Source organism: Canis lupus, chromosome 5 (genome assembly GCF_003254725.2).
Source record: "Canis lupus dingo isolate Sandy chromosome 5, ASM325472v2, whole genome shotgun sequence".
NCBI classification, from domain to species: Eukaryota; Metazoa; Chordata; class Mammalia; order Carnivora; family Canidae; genus Canis; species Canis lupus.
This window is the reverse complement of record NC_064247.1, coordinates 37,004,723-37,021,744: the sequence shown is the minus strand read 5'-3', so window position 1 is coordinate 37,021,744 and position 17,022 is coordinate 37,004,723. Positions and strand designations below refer to the sequence as shown.

The following is a 17,022-nucleotide window of genomic DNA, read 5'->3' as shown; positions in this document are numbered from 1 at the left end:
ATTAAGACATCTTCCCAAGTTATTCTTTTCTTTCCTATTTCCCTCTATTTCCCCCCCACCCCCTGAATTCTACTCCTTAGATAATACCTTGGTAGTTTAAAAACAGGTTTTTCCTCTCCCTTTAAAGGGAACTTTTTTTTGCAATAGAGAAGTAACCTACTTTGAGATTACAAAATAGTGATGAGATGCAAAATGAGATCATGGAAATCAAACAGTAAAATAGCAAGGAAAATATGGAAAAATGTGTATGGATAGTAATCTGCTGAGAAAAGAGACCTCCTTAATCATGAATTTCAAGGTATGGTGGCCTTGTCAGACATCTATTCTACAAATAAATGCAAGGATTTTCCTGTTCCGTCAAGAGAAGAAAGAGGGATTCCTCACTAAGATGTCTGAGCTTTAAAATTTGCAGAACAGAAACTTCTGGGCATGAAGGAGGGCATGGAATGTAAGGAGCACTGGGTACTTTGTGCAACTGATGAATAACTAAACTCTATCTTTGAAATTTGTAAATAGTCTATGTTAATTAATTGAATTCACATAAAACAAAATAGTACAATAAAATAAAACGAAGAAGAAAGTTCAGCTCTGATGTGACATCATCATTTGCAGGGAAAGTTGCCATTGCTACAGGACCTGGGGGACGTGGAGATGGAATACCACCTTTAATAAAGGAGAGAAAAGGGCCAGAAGTAAGGGTATGGAATTTTAGGGATCAGGAAAAGGGTCAAGAGGGCAAATGCAAGAGGAGTTCAGGGCAACAGGAAGTCGAAAAGAAGAATTTTTGGAAGGCAAACAGGAAGGTTCCTTTAGAGGGACATTTATTATTTCATCTGTCCAGTCTCCTTCCCTTTGTCATTGGCATCCTCTGATCTGTGAGGCCTTGCCCTACTCATACTCGGATGTGTGGGCAAAAGGGAGCTGCTCGGTTGGGTTTTTGTTGTTGTTGTCATCGTCATCATTGTTTAAGATTTATTTATTTGACAGAGACAGAGAGCAGAGTAAGGGCCAGAGGGAGGGAATATCTAAGCAGACTCCTGCTGAGTGCAGAGCCTGATGCGGGGGCTTGATCTCATGACCCATGAAAGATCAGGACCTGAGCTGAAAGCAAGAGTCAGACACTTCACCGACTGAGCCACCCAGGCGCCCTGGGAAGCTGACAGTTTTGCATAATCCTCACCTATGAGCAGATCAGGTGAGGGTCCCTGATGCAAACCAAGCCCATGCTCATCCTTCATCACCTTGACCAACGTACAGGCCAAGGAAGTGGCATGGAAGCAAAATCAAGGTACACGGACCCTCTCCTCTGTACTTTCAGAATCAGAACATAAGGAATAGGTGTTGTGCTGGGGAGCTATGAGCCCAAGGGACCATGAAGACACTGGATCTAAGATGTCTGTATGCAGAGAGGCAGGAGGTGGAGAACGGCTTGTGACCCAACAAGATTCTGCTGTCCGTCCCAGAGGTACTTAAATCTGCCACATTTCCAGAATTCACTCCTAATAAGCTACTTCTTTAATTCCACGAGCTGCCCAGTATCCATCCCCAAGTGCTCCCATTTTATTAAATCAGTTCACCTGCTTCCAAAGAAAGCAGGTGTCTTAATCTGCTCAGGCTGCCATCACAATATACCATAGACTGGGTGGCTTTAAGCAATAGAAATTCGTTTTCTCACAGTTCTGGAGGCTGGAAGCCCCAGATTGAGGTTCTGGCAGGGTTTGGGTCTGGTGGAGGCTCTCTTGCTGCCTCCTCACTTGTCCTCACATGGTCTTTCCTCCAAGCGACTATGCAAAGAGAAAGAAATCACTCTCTTCCTCTTATTCTAAGGCCACCAATCCAATTGGATCAAGGCCCTACCCTTATGACCTGACTTAACCTTGATTACTTCCTAAAGGCCCTACCTCCAAATATAGTCACATTAGGGGTGAGGGCTTCCACCTGTCAATTTGGGGAGAAAGGGCGAAATTTAGTTCACAGCTATTCAGCAGAAACGTGAAGTATCCTGGACCCAGAAGGGTTGATCTTGAGATATATGCTCAGAAAAAAAGAGAGGCAGACTTTGGGAAGGAAGGGGGCTCCTTCTGTAACCACTCCCAAACCAAACCTATCACAGAAAAGACATTTGTGCTATAACAGAAAGGAGGGAAACTGAGTGGAGGAAAAATTAGAGAGGAAGACAAACCATAAGAGACTCCTAACTCTGGGAAACAAAGGATTATGGAAGGGGGGAAGGTGAGGGGGTGGGGGTGGGTGATGGGCACTAAGGAGGGCACTTGATGGCATGAGCACTGGGTGTTATACTGTATGTTGGCAAATTGAATTTAAATAAAAAAATTTAAAAATAAAAGACTTTTGTGTATCATTCAGTTCAATTCAATTCAATTCACAATCTTTAATTCAGCATAAAGCTTGAGTTTTCCTTCAGCCTCCTTATCTATTATTTCTCAGCTTTTAAGCTTTGGTCTTGTCTGAGGATATTAAGGCTGGTATAATTGGCTTTTCAAGCAGGCAAGCCAGATTTACTCAAATAGAAGCAAATATTACACCTTGGATTCAGACCTAATTAAATATTGGATTAATGATCTGATTTGACAGCATCCACCCAAGTTGTAGTAGAATTCAAAGATCCAGTCATAATGATCAAAAGCATGTCTCCACCTGGGATACGCCATTTAGTTCTGGAGAGGGTGACTCGTGGAGGGCAAAAAAGGACGAAGGAAACATTTGGTGATCCCACAAAGAACACACACTAACGTGTGCTGACTGACCACAATGGGAAGTGGGGTGGCGGTGCTGGGTAGGGAGAGCTCAACTGTTCCAAAAGAGCAGCTGATGATCCTTGCTATTCAATAGCACAGCAGTTGGTCTTACAGTCTCTGCTGTATCTCGAGATACAGTCCTCATGTTAGCTGGAGGGGGAAGGGTTAGGGGAAAGGCAGGAAATTGGGGTGGGATGGCTTCTGAAAAGACAAAGGTTGTCAAGGGTCTCAGCTGAAGTTTAGGAGCATCAAAATCTGGGCAGAGATTTCCTTGCCAAATCCCAACATACAAGAGATGATAAGCTGAGAACGCAGAAGAATTCATTAAAATCATGGAAGACACGTTTGGAATGATGCTTCTCTATGGTTTGGAATCCATACGCCACTTAGTGTCACCATTAAAAATGCACCACATGACTAGATGGATCATGACTCCTGCCTACTTTCCCTCTCATAAGGAGACTGAACAGGGGCACCTGTGTGGCTCAGTGGTTGAGGTTCTGCCTTCAGCTCAAGTCGTGATCTCGGGGTCCTGGGATTGAGTCCCACATGGGGCTCTCCACAGGGAGCGTGCTTCTCCCTCTGCCTATGTCTCTGCCTCTCTGTGTCTCTCATGAACAAATAAATAAAATCTTTAAAAAAAAAAGGGGGGGGGGGAGACTGAACAAAAATAGGTACATAGAGGTGGCAACAACAAGCCCTGATGCTAGCATCTGGCCTTCTGACCAGAAGCTCTGTTGCTGGAAATTCAGGTTTCCCTTACAGAGGCAGAGCGATCTCAGAGCTAAGAACCAGGTCCCCATGGTGAAGGAAATCACTCTACAAACCCAAGAGCAAGGTGACCACCACCATCCTAACAGTGGGACAATCAGCAGGTCTTTACTCTTCATGTGACTCCGCAGATGTGGGCCTTGAATGCTGACATCATGGAAGGCAACTAGACATGGTCCGAGGGTGCCACAGTCAGCGATACCAAATCCCCACGCCCCATGAAACCTGCTCTGTCTTCCTCCACAGGTGCTAAGGAGAGAGCTTCAGTCCTGAGTCAGAACTCTGACACGTTCCCTCCTCCTCTTCCTCCTTCACAGAAGGAGATGAGCTTCGGGATCACAGCCCTCCTTCCATAGGCAACAGGATGTAAAATCCATCCTGTTCACTTTGATGTGTACCTGGCATTTACAGCAAAGGGTAGTGCTTTTCACCTTAGAGTAGGGCTCTAAGATTCTTTAAATGGATTCATTTTGAGGAAGCGAATCAACTTTTTGTAAGAGGTGTGGGTTCAGATGTCCAAAAGTACTAGGGCAGATCGAAGTTCCACAAAATTAACTAAAGAAATCTTTGTTTTTCTGTTGACCTAACCTGTTCTATTCCCGGTCTTGGGGGAAGTGCCCTATACTTCATATCAGTCCAGATGCAGAATTCCAGTTAGTTAAGGCCCAACTAGTTAAGGCAGCAGCTTCTTTTTGTAAAGCGCTTGGGAAGTACTGTGACGAATGTGATCTCAACTGACACTCAAGAAAACCTCCTCACGTCCACCCACCAATGGCGCTACTACTTGTGTGCAGGTGACTGAACTGAGACTCTCAGAGGTTGACTTGACAAAGCTCACAGGTCTAGGAAACAGGTGACCTGGATCTCACCACCTTTCCTTCTGACTCCCAGTTCAGGACTCTACCTTATATCTCTCAGCCCCAATACATCCCTATACTCTGACTTTATTACTTATCCTCAGGAAAATTAAAAAGCAGTAAGGAGAGGATTAAGATCGATGTGCAAAGAGCCTGTGGTAAAACCAAAATGTTCCTTCCATATTCTTATTCAGGAACCTGCATTCCTTCACTTTGCACACCCCGCTGCAGAATTTAGAAAGTTATATATGCACCATGAGGACATGTGGCGGTCAGAGTCAATGGCATCTCAGTGCCTCTGGCGACCCCCTTGCTGTAACAGGTACTTTCTGGAGGCTTCACAAAGAGAGCAGCATAGCTAGAATGCTGCTTCCCTCATAAAGGTCTCAGGCTCAGAGAGCGGCTACAGAAAGGGGAGAGATACATCACTGGCTTCAGGTAAAGGTGGGCAGACCCCAGAATCAGAAAATTGCCCCCTTCTTATAGACCCAACACCCCACCCACCATGTCTCTTTGATCTCAGCTCCTACCATGTCCCCTGTTGGTTCCTACCCTAGCCATGCTGCCTTGGTGCTGGACCCTGAATATAGCAGCCTGATCCCACCCCCGCCCCCCCCACACACACACATGCCATGGGCCTTTGCATGTGCTGTTCCTGCTATCATGGAGAGTTCTGCACTTGAACTCTGCATGGCTGCCTCCTCGTCATTTAGGTCTCAGATCATGTGTCATCTCTAAGAAGCCTTCTCTGTTTTAACCTACCTAATATTGTTGCTTCCCTTTCTCCATGAATGTCTTCCAAAACTGCACCATGCTACCTTCTTTACAGGACTTACGGCTGCCTGAAATCGCCACGGGTTCACTTGGCCTAGGGTCTCCCATCTCCCGCACTGGGCTACATGTAGTCCCCTTGAGAACAGGGACCGCCCCCCCTCCCCCACCTCTGGCTCACGACTCTTACCTCCAGTGCCTGGTACTTTGGGGGTATTAAGAGAAACTTAGTGAATAAAAACACACTCAACAAATGCCCCTCCCCACGACCTGCATTCCCCCCCCCCCCCCACCAAATACGATCACTATTCCTTCCAAGAAGGCAAGAGGAAAGCAAAGAAACCCTTCTGTACCTTGTTCGTGAAGAATCCATGTCCAGCACCAACTTGGCTAAATGTTTCCTCTGCTTCTGAATGTTTGGGATTTCCACCTGTGGTTACAGGACAGAGTCAAATCCAGATAAATTCTTAAGGACTACTGACAGCCATCGAACAAGTATGCTGGAGGCTTCCGAGTCCTTATTTCCAGAGGAAACCCTCAAGTCTTTGGCCTGAACTAACCTCTGCTCTTTCTTCGCTGGATGCCTGCCAGGCCTCCCCCATCAGCCAGACCCTGTTTTGGGCTCTGCACTCCTCTGCTCCCTAATGCCTGGCCTCATTCTTGCTCCCACCTCAGCCAGCAAATACAAGCCCCATCCCAGCTCTGCCCACAACACTAGGGCCACAAGTGGGGAGAAAAGCAGAAAGGACTGACACACAGACCTAATTCAAAACATACAGCAGCGGGATGATGGGGCCTAGTCTCAGGAGACCTGAGACCCGATGGGGAATGCAATCAGGATGTATTTTTATCGAAATAAAGTAAGACTTTTTTTTCCAAAATAAATACCAAATAAACATTTCCATGGCTCTGCTCAGTTATGACAAGTTCTTCCACAGTGGCTGTATGTGGATGCTCTTTTTATATTTTTATTTCTAAAAATGACTTCCCTGAACATCCCAGTGTGGGATTTTTGTGTCCAGGCTCAGCCCAAGCAGGGCAGGAAGTGAGAACTTAAAAGGGAACACTGGCTGTATGCTAAAACCAAAATCATCTCAGGGCACGGCTTTTATATAGAAGGAAAAAGCATGAGGAAGATCTTCTGAGTGGGGGTGAATAATGTTGTAGAGGGTAACAATTTCTGACAAGGAAGAGAAAAAGTGGCTCCTCCAGTCATTGGAGAGCCCAGAAGCAAAGCTTGGAGGGTCACCCAGACATCTGGTTGGTAACCAGCAAGTCTCAGCACCCAAGTCAAACACATCCCTTGGGTTTGCGTCAGGCTTTGCCTGGGGCCCCAGACCACCTTTAGGAAGAGCAAAGGGGCTCTCATGCATGCTCTTGGCTGGGCAATGGCCAGGACGGCATCTGAGAAGTCTAGAACTGATCGCTGCCAAACCATCATAAATAGAATTTTCTCCTTGAACACCTTTAGGCACCTTGGTTAATTATTTGCCCATACATCTTATCATAGAAATTGCACCAGGGGATGTAGAAGTGCTGGGGGCAGTCTAGGAAGGAATCCAGACATGGTCTAGGGCCATGCTGTCCAATATGATAGCCTCTAGCTCCCTGTGGCTACCCCATTTTAAATTCGAATAAAAAACATTAAATAAAACTTAAAATTGGGTTCCTCAGTCACACTAACCACATTTCTAGAGCTTAACAACCACAGGTAGCTAGTGGCTAGCAAACTGTGCGGATGCTGAGCATCTTCATCACTGCAGGCTGTTCTACGGGACAGCACTGGAGAGGTCTTACATGATCGATTCAAGGCAACTGGCAGGAGGTCCAGGGTTCAAGGTAAATAAAATCCCCAAACCATTTCCATTCTTAACTTGACAAAATTTCACTTGGTTGAAGCTAGCCAGATCGTCACATCGACATCAAGGTGAATTTGTAATAACATAGTTTTATTCGGTATCCTTTAAGAATCAAAGGTGAGGGGGGATTAAGAGTACGCTTGTTGTGTCGTGTTGAGCACTGAGTAATGTACGGGGCTGCTGAATGACTATATTATACACATGAAACATAATGTGTTACACTGGATTCAACATAAAAAATTTTTTTAAATAAAAAAATAATACAGTAAAAAATAATAAAACTGAATTAAAATAAAGAGAAAGGATCCATGTACACATAAGCTGCAAGAGGCCCTACAGAGAGGCCCTTCTGAGGAGAGGCTACTGTTCATTTCACGGATGACCAGAAACAGGGGCAGGGCAGGGGTGGTATAGCATGCAGACCCTGGGGGAGAAGGAGGCACAGCAGCTTTGCATCGAACCGCCCCCCTTGCCAAGTGCCAACAGAAAAGAGTGTGGGTGACAGAAGGAGCTGGCAAGCAGTGAGGGGGGCTGCCCATCGGGGGATCCCAACCATGCACATCATTACTGCACATGGGCAGTAATGATTCCTAATGAGAAGCAGTGTCACAGGCCAGGGTTGTCTCATCCCTGCGGCTTACCTCGGCCAGCAAAAACAGGGGTTCAATCACGTCTCTCTCCACCTGCAACTCAAAGTGGATCAGCTCCTGGGCCAGCTTGTCCTCTGTCTCTCCGCAGAGCTTCAGCATCTTCCTGCAACAGGAGGGGAAAAGCCACGCTGAAAACCCCTCAGAGCAAGAGGTCACCGGCATCCACAGCCCCCGGCTGGGGAAGCTTTCAGGAGACAGTGTTCCTAAACTGGCCCATTGCCGTGGCATCCCATTACCCAACTTGTTTTGTTCATTCTGATTTCCGAAATTAAACATTTTTTAAATGATGTGAAGGACCTACTGGGAAGGGAATGTGTAAGGGATTATGAGAGGTGTGGGGAGAACAGACTCCTACTTGCTGAATCTACAAGCCCGTAAGACCCAATGCTTCGATTGCCTCCTGAGTGCTAGAAAATTAGCAATAACAGACACACAAACATCTCTCAACTCATCCCAAAAACTCAATCAGGAGGCTCTCACAGAAAAAAAGATAACTCCTCCTCCTGGGCCATGGCAACTTACCTTGTATAGAATGAACAATTATCCAGTGGAAAACTGGAGTGGAAAAACCATTACGAAAGTGTATTTGTAATAAGCAAATAACAGAAGACCTGAATGTGTAGAAAGCTCTGCCATATTCTGAGACGAGAGGATGCATCATTTCAAAGACGTTAAACCCCCAAGTGGGTACATGGGTATACAAGCAGCCCTCCTTTTGCATGGTACCAGGCTAACCGAAACTCATGTAAAAGGTTTTTACAAATCAATAAAAAGTAACTGTCACTGTAATTCCAAAGCCTTTCCTATTCTTGTGTGTACACTTTTACAATCTATATAAGTGTTCACATCCAACAGGTAATACCGATACTCAACGTTCACATCAGTGGATTTTCACTGAATCTATCCTACTGCTGGCTTTTTCCATGCATCATTATCTTTGGGGCTTATGCATCTCAATACACACAAGGTTAAACCATTTTGGTGTAGGGAAGTCCATTCCACCATTTATTAAGCCTTCTGCTCATCACCAAGGCCCTTACGTCCAGGGCCGTGGTCCATGTGTGTACGGTCTGTCTGCATGTGAGAATTTTTCTGTGCAAAGGAGATGAGATATGCATCCCCTGAACCTTACTACATACTTGTTCTCCAAAGCAAAACCCAGCTTTGCTCTCAGCAGCACAGACTAGAGTTTCTAATGCTCCATGCTCTTGCCAACCTCACTACTGGTAAGGTATTTAATTTCTGCCACACTGGCGGATGCAAAATATTACCTCATCCTGGATTTAATTTGCATGTCTTGGCTACTGGTGAGACTGAATGTCTTTTCGTGTTTCAGGCCATTTCACGATCCCTCCTCCATGATGTGCTTGGTCACATTTTTTTGACTCTTTTTGAACCAGGATCTCTCTATTTGAATTTACTTGTTGGGAGTTCTTTACATGTACTTAAAAATATGTGTGTACATGGAGACGGGATTCAAATTCTTTTTCCAATTTTCTACAAATGTCAACTTCCAGGTTGTGGGCTTATCTTTGTTCTTTTGAAATGGTGTCTTTTATCTGATTCATCTATTACTTACCTCCATGCTCCTGATGCTACTTGTTAATCTCTGCCTTTTTTTTTTAATTTTTAGCATTAGCTATTGACTACCAACTAAGGAAATAAGAATTTACCTATCTTTACACCTGCCCTCCCTGCATTTATTTATATCTTTAGTATTTGCACTACATTTTGACCCCATGTGCTATTCAGAGTTAGGCTGGTCAGATATTGTGATCACCTATCTTTCCCACACATTTGTCCTCTCTGGTTAATAACTGCCTTGCTTTGGTTAGCTTGTTTAATTATCTATAGACCTGACTGCACCCCAAATCCTCTGCCACTATTTTGTATTAAGGATACTGAACCACATTTGCTGTGAATGAATTCCATCCTGAATTCTTCTCTCCTGGATGCGTGTCGATCTGAACGACTTTTCCTTTGATCCCTTGGCACAGTCATCTTCCTGTACACTTCCTTCCCCATTTCCTGGGATTTTCTCTTCCTCTGTCCTATACTGGATAGATCTTATTTCCTATATCCTGTGTCTACCTCTTTCTTGGTCACTCCACTGTGAAGCACATCTTGCTTTAGCTGCCTGCATGATGCCAATTTTTGACACTCTGCATGTCATGACATTCCCCTCTACCCACACATTGATTGATAGCTAAGCAGGATATTTAATTCTACACTGATCACATTAGCCAGAGAAGGTGGGTCTTACTTTCCTATGGGGCGCAAGAGTGGAGGGGAGAGATGAAGAGTCTCAGCATCCAGTAGGCATTAGTCACGTTAATGCATGATACCCTTACACAGTGTCCAGAGTCTGGGGACGCTTTGCTTTATGCTCTCCAGAGAAAAAAAGCTCCAGACTTTTATGCTGGGTTGGGGTTGAGGGCATGAGGGTCTCCCAGAACTGGGAATAAGAGCTGGGTTTGAGGGGTGCCTGGGTGATGCAGTGGCTTAAATGTCTGCCTTCAGCTCACATCACAATCTCAGGGTCCTGAGATCAAGCCCCACATTGGGATCCCTGATCAGTGGAGAGCCTGCTTCTCTCTCTCCCTCTCCCTTTTTCTCTGTCAAATAAATAAATAAATAAATAAATAAATAAATAAATAAATAAATAAATAAATAAATAAAATCTTTAAAACAAAACAGAGCTGGATTTGAGCTATCCAAGTGGTTCTGGACTAGCTTGTGACACACATTCATAACTTCGATCACCTCACAGTCCCCAAAGACCCACTCGCTCTTCTAGAGATCCCTGATGCCACCAACCTTGGCCTGCAAGCATTTCCAGGATGTAAATGATGTTGGCTGTCTGCATATCCTACTTCTGGCTCCAGAGTCCCACTTTCTGAGACCAGCTATGTCAGTTACCTATCATAAGCTTCACAGCTCACAAAATTCTGCTTTCTCTCCTGTTTTCATGCCTTTCTGGGTTTACGTCTTTCAAGGGAAAAACATTCCCTTTATCATAGTGGATTTTGGAAGGGAACAAAATTATTTTTTTTAAGATTTTTATTTATTTGAGATAGAAACAGAGAAAGAGTACAAGCAGGAGGAGAGGAAGAGGGAGAAGCAGACTCCCCATGAGCAGGGAGCCCGTTGTGGGGCTTGATTCCATGATTCGGAGATTGTGATCTGAATGAAGGCAGATGCTCAACAGACTGAGCCACCCAGGTGCCCAGAAGGGAACAAAATTAGATGCTTGTGCTCAGTCTGTCATCTTTACCTGGGTGTCCTTCATCCCTTCACCTTTAGCCTTCCTGTGTGTCACTATGTTTTAGGTGAGTCCCACAACCAGCGAGCATGTTTCTCTGCCCGTGATTATATTATGAGCAGTCAAGTTTGCTCCATCCTTTACAACTGCAGACATAGAGCAGTAATTGTTCCTACCTTACACCTTCATTTTGTTTTCTCTTTGCTTGCTTTTTGCTCTTTCAGTCCCAAGGGTTTTTTTTTTTTCCTATGTTATTTATTTCTCTTTTCATCCTTTTACTAGTTTCGAAGTGCTGCATTCTATCCCTTCTGTGGTTGCTCTTGCTTCTCTTCAACCCACACTTTTACACAAAAACACACCTTTATCTTTCTTTCCAAAAGCAAAGAACCTGAAACACCGATCCCCTTCCCAACACTATTATTTCCCAGTATTTGTTTTGCTTTGCTTTAAAGTCTTTCCAAATTCATGTTTTAATTCAATGCTTATTTATATTTCTTTACATCAATGGGTAGCAGACTATGCCATCCCCAAAGAGCCACTTTGGCATAAGGATTATTTTGAGCTGAAGGCAATCGAGAAGAAGCAGATACAGGAAGCAGATACTCCCCTCACCCTAAACGCAGGACCCAGGCTGTAAAGCTGGTCCTCGTGCCCTCTCTACCAGGAAGGACAGAAGTCAATCACCAGACAACCCTAGAGCCTCCTCCACCAGAGGGCATCACAGGAACCTACCTAATAAACTTGACGAATGAGCCTTCACTTCCATTTGCTCCCCCATATATCTACCTTCCCACAATCTGCCACCCTAGGAACTCGCATTTCTTCTCGTTTGCCTTGTCACTTCCCTCAAAATTATTGCTCTTTTGTACAAAGTGGTACATAAGCCCAAACTCCAAACAGCCTCTGAGTTACTCATCACCAAGTTCCATCTTGTGTATGCACTGCACCTGTTAATAAAATGTGTGTGCTTTCCTCTGTTGATCTGTTTTGTCAATTTAATTTGCAGGGCCCCACTCAAAGAACCTCAGATGGGTAGGGACAAAGAGAATTTTCACACCCAACACCGTGTTCACTTAACTTTTTTATGCTCCCTGGCTACTTGCATTTCATTCCTTCCTTCTGAACATAACCTGTTTCACACACCTTAACTAAAGTTCTTTCAGTGAGAATATGCAAGTAGTAACTTTACCTCTTTGCCTGCAATATCTTTATGTTTCCTTTATTCTTAAATCACGGCTTAGTTCATCGTAGAATCTAGGTTTCATATATTTTCACTCAATACTTAAAGAGATTGCTCCACTACTGCCTGCCATTGATTTTGGTTGATGAATGGTCTGCTCTCAATTGAACTGCTCTTTAAAAAAAATAAAAGAGTAAGATTTACTGGGATGCCTGGATGGTGCAGTGAGTTGAGTGTCTGACTCTTGGTTTGGGCTCAGGTCGTGATCTGGGGGTCATGAGATGGACCTACTGCCCCCCTCTGCTCCCCCCTGAAATAAACCATAAAAAAAATTAAAATAAACCTGAGAGTGGGAGCAAGAGGGACAGAGAGGGAGAGTCCTAAGCAGAGAGCCCAATGTGGGGCTCGATCTCATGACCCCGAGATCACAACCTGACCAGAAGTCATGAGCCAGATGCTCAACTCACTGCACCATCCAGCAGTCCCCCAAATTGCTCTTTTATATGTAATCTTTTCCTCTGCTTGATTTTAAATTTCTCTGTTTTTTTTTTAAATAATCAATCTGTAGTCCTATTATTGTGTGTCCAGGCATAGATTTCTTTTTGCTCACCTCAATCAGCACTTTTTGTGCTTCTTCAATCTAAACGTTCATTTTTTTTTCAAGTCTCGACTGTAACTTCTCCTTTTCCTCATTCCCTTCTTTAGGAACAACCCCCGGGAATGATTTACATTCTATCATCCATGCTTCTCTGTCTCAGGATGCTACCTCCCTGTCTCTTACATGTCACTCTGCTCATCCTAGGTGGCAACATCATGTCTGTTTGCAAGCTCACAGATTCTTTATGCACAATTTCAATTTATCTGAAGTGTGTGTGTGTGTGTCTGTCTGTCTGTCTTTAATTTCCTATGCTGCATCTTCCATCGCCGTGACTTTTTTCCTAACTGAAAGCCTGGATGCCCCCTGCCCCTTCCTCTCCACCCCTCTGGCCACCATTAGTTTGTTCTCTGTATTCACAGATCTGTTTCTGCTTTTTTTGTTCATTTTTTTTTTTCAGAATCCACATATAAGTGAAATCATATGGTATTTGTCTTTCTCTGATTTGTTTCACTTAGCATAATACCCTGTGAGTCCATTTACTGTCCCAAGTGGCAAGATCTCATTCTTTTTATGGCTGAGTACTATTCCATTATATATAAAAACTCATATATACACAGACAGACACACATGTACCCCTTATCTTCTTTATCCATTCATTTATCAGTAAATGGACACTGAGGCTGTTTCCATAACTTTTGCTATAATAAATAATTTTTCAAGCATATATGCAGGAGTGCATATATGCTTTTGAATTAGTGTTTTCATTTTTTTTGGGGGGGGGGGTAAATACCCAGTAATGCAATTGCTGGATCATATGGTAATTCTATTTTTAACTTTTTGAGGAACCTCTGTACTGTTTTCCACAGAGGCTGCACCTGCTTGCATTCCCACCAATGGTCCACGAGTATCCTTTTTCTCCACATTCTCACCAATTGCTTGTCTTATGGCTTTAAATTATAGTAAGTATGACTTGAATTTTAAAAAGTTCTATTTGGGGCAGCCCTGGTGGCTCAGTGGTTTAGTGCCGCCTTCAGCCTGGGGCGTGATCCTGGGGACTCGAGATCGAGTCCCACATCGGGCTCCCTGCATGGAGCCTGCTTCTGCCTCTGCCTGTGTCTCTGCCCCTCTCTCTCACCGTGTCTGTCATGAATAAATAAATAAAATCTTTAAAAAAAAAAAAGTTCTATTTGGTTTTTCTTTGATTTCATTGTTTATTTTTTTCCCTATCATTTGATTCTTTTGTCAAGGATTATTTTGTTTTTACTCTTAAATTCAGGTCTGTAATTGACATATGACATTGTAGTAGTTTCAAGTGTACAACGTAATAATTCAAATTCATATATATTATGAAGTGAGCACCACGATATATGCCTAGTTAACATATGTCACCATATATAGTTACAACACGAATTTTTTTCCCTTAAAAATATGGAGTGTTGGGGCACCTGGGTGGCTCGGTGGTTGAGCATGCTCGGTGAGGGCGTGATCCCAAGGTCCTAGGATCGAGTCTTGCATCAGGCTCCCTGCAGAGAGCCTGCTTCTCCCTCTGCCTGTGTCTCTGGTTCCCTCTCTGTCTCTCTCATGAACAAATGAATAAAATCTTTAAAAAATATATATATATGGAGTGTTTCACACACTGGCCTGTCACCCACGTTCAGGGGCCAGGCTAATGCCTACTATTCCAATTTTAGCATATGTCCTGCTAAAGCCAGCACCGCTCTTACTTAATTTTTAAATTTCATTTAAGCATAGCTATTTCATACATATTGATATCTATTATTTCCTATTTTCTTTCATATTATGATATCATTTTTAGTTCCTAGGGTACTGCTTCTCCTGCTGATCCTGCCTGCTGATCCTCCCTCACGACGATTCTATTTTTAGTTTGTTTTTATTGTGAGCTAACGCTGGGCCAGGGTTGTTCTGGGAATCCTATAATTTTTGACATCTGACAGGAGAGGTTTCTCATTTGCTTCTGCTGGAGCCCTGGGGATTTCATTTGTCCTTGAACAGTTTATTGTGTTTATTATGCTAATTCCCCCCCCCCCCCCCCCCCCCCGCTGGGGGAGTTGCCTCCCTACACAGCCAGTAGGACTTTGGCACCTGGGGATTTTGATTTTTCTCACCAGCAAACCTTTTCTTCTTCCCACCCAAGCCCCAGCCAGACTTCAAATGTCCTTGGTGCATCCCTGAGAAGTTCTGGCCCCCTTCTCAGGGATGGGGGCTTACCTAGATTTGGCGCAAACCCACGCACGGTGTCACCTACCCAAGAAGTGTGTCATCTCCCAGGATAGCTGACCCCTCCATCAAACACTGAGCCAGTGTTGTCAAAGGCAACTTTTTCTGAAAAGGAAAAAAACAAAACAACATTGTCATGAAAACTATTTCGACAGCCACCTGCTACCCTAAAACAGCAAAAAAATCAAGTATCTGCCTAGATACTGTATTAGCTAAGACATAGACTGACCTTAAAGTATGTTCAAAACCTAAACATTCATAGCATACAAGGACAGATTAGACTCAAGAGAGGTCAAAATTCAGAAAATCCAAAACCAAATTATATGTGCCAATTTGGGAAATAAGGTTTACAGGCTGCATTTTAAAATAAAGTGGAATGGGGCATCTGGGCGGCTCAGTTGATTAAGCATCTGACTCTTAATCTCAGCTCAGGTCTGGATCTCGGGGTGGTAAGTTCAAGCCCCATGCAGGGCATGGAACCTACTTAAAAATAAAATAAAGTGGGACAGTAGCAAGGAAAAAATAAAAAAAGACAAGATTTCAAAATTACGTTAACAAAGAATTGAACAATGCTTTACTTTCCAAAAGTCAATCTTTCGGGAGAAATGCCTTAGCCTTATTTTTATAAACAATCCAGCTTATCATCGAGAGAGAAGAGATAGTGTTCACATACAATAACAATGCAAAGTAAGCATTAAAAAAAAAGGCATGCTCTAAAGGAAGATATAAAATGGCTGACAAGCACGGGAAAAGACACTTAACCTCATTAGTTATGATTTGGAAATCCAAGCCACAGTGAGATACCACCTCACACCCACTAGGATGGCAACAGGAATAATAATAATCAGAAAATAAGTATTGCCGAGTGCACGGACTATTGGTGGGCACGTGGAGAAACCAGGATCTTCATGTGGTGATGGTGGAAATGTTTAAAATAGGGCAGTGCTGTGTGCTACAGTTTGGCAGTATTTCAATAAATTAAACAAAATTACCATATGGCTCAGCAAGTCCACTCAATCCCACTCAAAATAATTGAAAACAGATGGCCAAACAAAAACATGTGCATGCACATGAACGGCAGCCAAAAGGTGCAAAGAGCTCAAGTGTCCATCACAACAGCCAAAACGTGCAAACAGCTCAAGTTTCCATCAACTGACGGAAATGGATCGATAACAAGAGGCATATGCATACAGTGGAATATTATTTGGCCATAAAAAGTAAGGGAGTGCTCACACAAACTACGACATGGATGAACCTTGAAAATACCATGTTAAGTGAAAGAAGCCAGGCACACAGGGCATGTACCATATGATTCTATTTATAGGAAATAACCAAAATAGGCAAATCCACAGTCTACATGTAGCAGGGCCCATTCCCTCCTTACTAAGTACTGACAAGCCTTCTCCCTACTGAGCCTAACTACAATACCATACACAGAGCTTTTCCACTGGACTACACATAGCCCAGAGCCTCCTGTGTTACCACACAAAGATCTTCTGCTACTCTCATGGGGCATATAGTCTACGTGCAGAGAAACAAATAATAAACAAGCAAATTATAATGGGGATCGTTTCAATTGGAAGTGGTATGGACAACAGAAAGCAGGACAATGGGGAGTAGGCTGCAGCAAGGTGTGGGGCCCCAGTGAGAGACTTCTAGAGGGGTAACATTTAGGATGCAACCCAAGTAGGAGAAAGAGTCAGCCATGGCTCAAAAAGATTTGAGAAAGAATAATCCAGGTAGAGGGAACTGCATGTGCAAAGGCCCTGAAGCAGAACTATCGTGGCTGGCCTAAGGTCCTCAAGGAGGTCAACGCAGCTGGAGCACAGTGACTGACAGGGAATGAGTGGAGCCTAAGGCAGAGGCCAGATGGTAGAAGGCCTTGTCTGCCAGAGGCAGGCACTAGGGTCTCATCCTCTGGGCATCTGGTGATCGCTGGAGGGCTTAGGATGAGCACGATCAGATGAAAATAACTCAGTCTGAGAAAGACACGACTAAATGGCCTGTCAACAGGATTAAAGGGGAAATCAAGTTTTTAGGGGCAAGGGGGAAAAAAAAAGACAAGATTTCAAGCTCA

The 17,022-nt window shown here is 43.8% G+C and overlaps 1 protein-coding gene across 6 annotated transcripts in view; it reads right to left on the bottom strand.

The window, feature by feature from the left end:
* The window catches only part of ARHGAP44 (Rho GTPase activating protein 44), a 168,691-nt gene that overhangs the window by 50,661 nt on the left and 101,008 nt on the right, over positions 1 to 17,022 (bottom strand). For 5 of the 6 annotated variants that reach the window (XM_025428334.3, XM_025428335.3, XM_025428336.3 and 2 more), the window contains exons 4-6: positions 14,974 to 15,050; positions 7,659 to 7,770; positions 5,512 to 5,588 (exon numbers count right to left, since the gene is read on the bottom strand). In XM_025428334.3, the coding sequence (XP_025284119.1) occupies positions 5,512 to 5,588; positions 7,659 to 7,770; positions 14,974 to 15,050 (266 nt within the window). Of the gene's footprint in view, positions 1 to 5,511; positions 5,589 to 7,658; positions 7,771 to 14,936; positions 15,051 to 17,022 lie in introns of those variants that run through there. The other variant, XM_049110236.1, reaches the window with a different exon arrangement.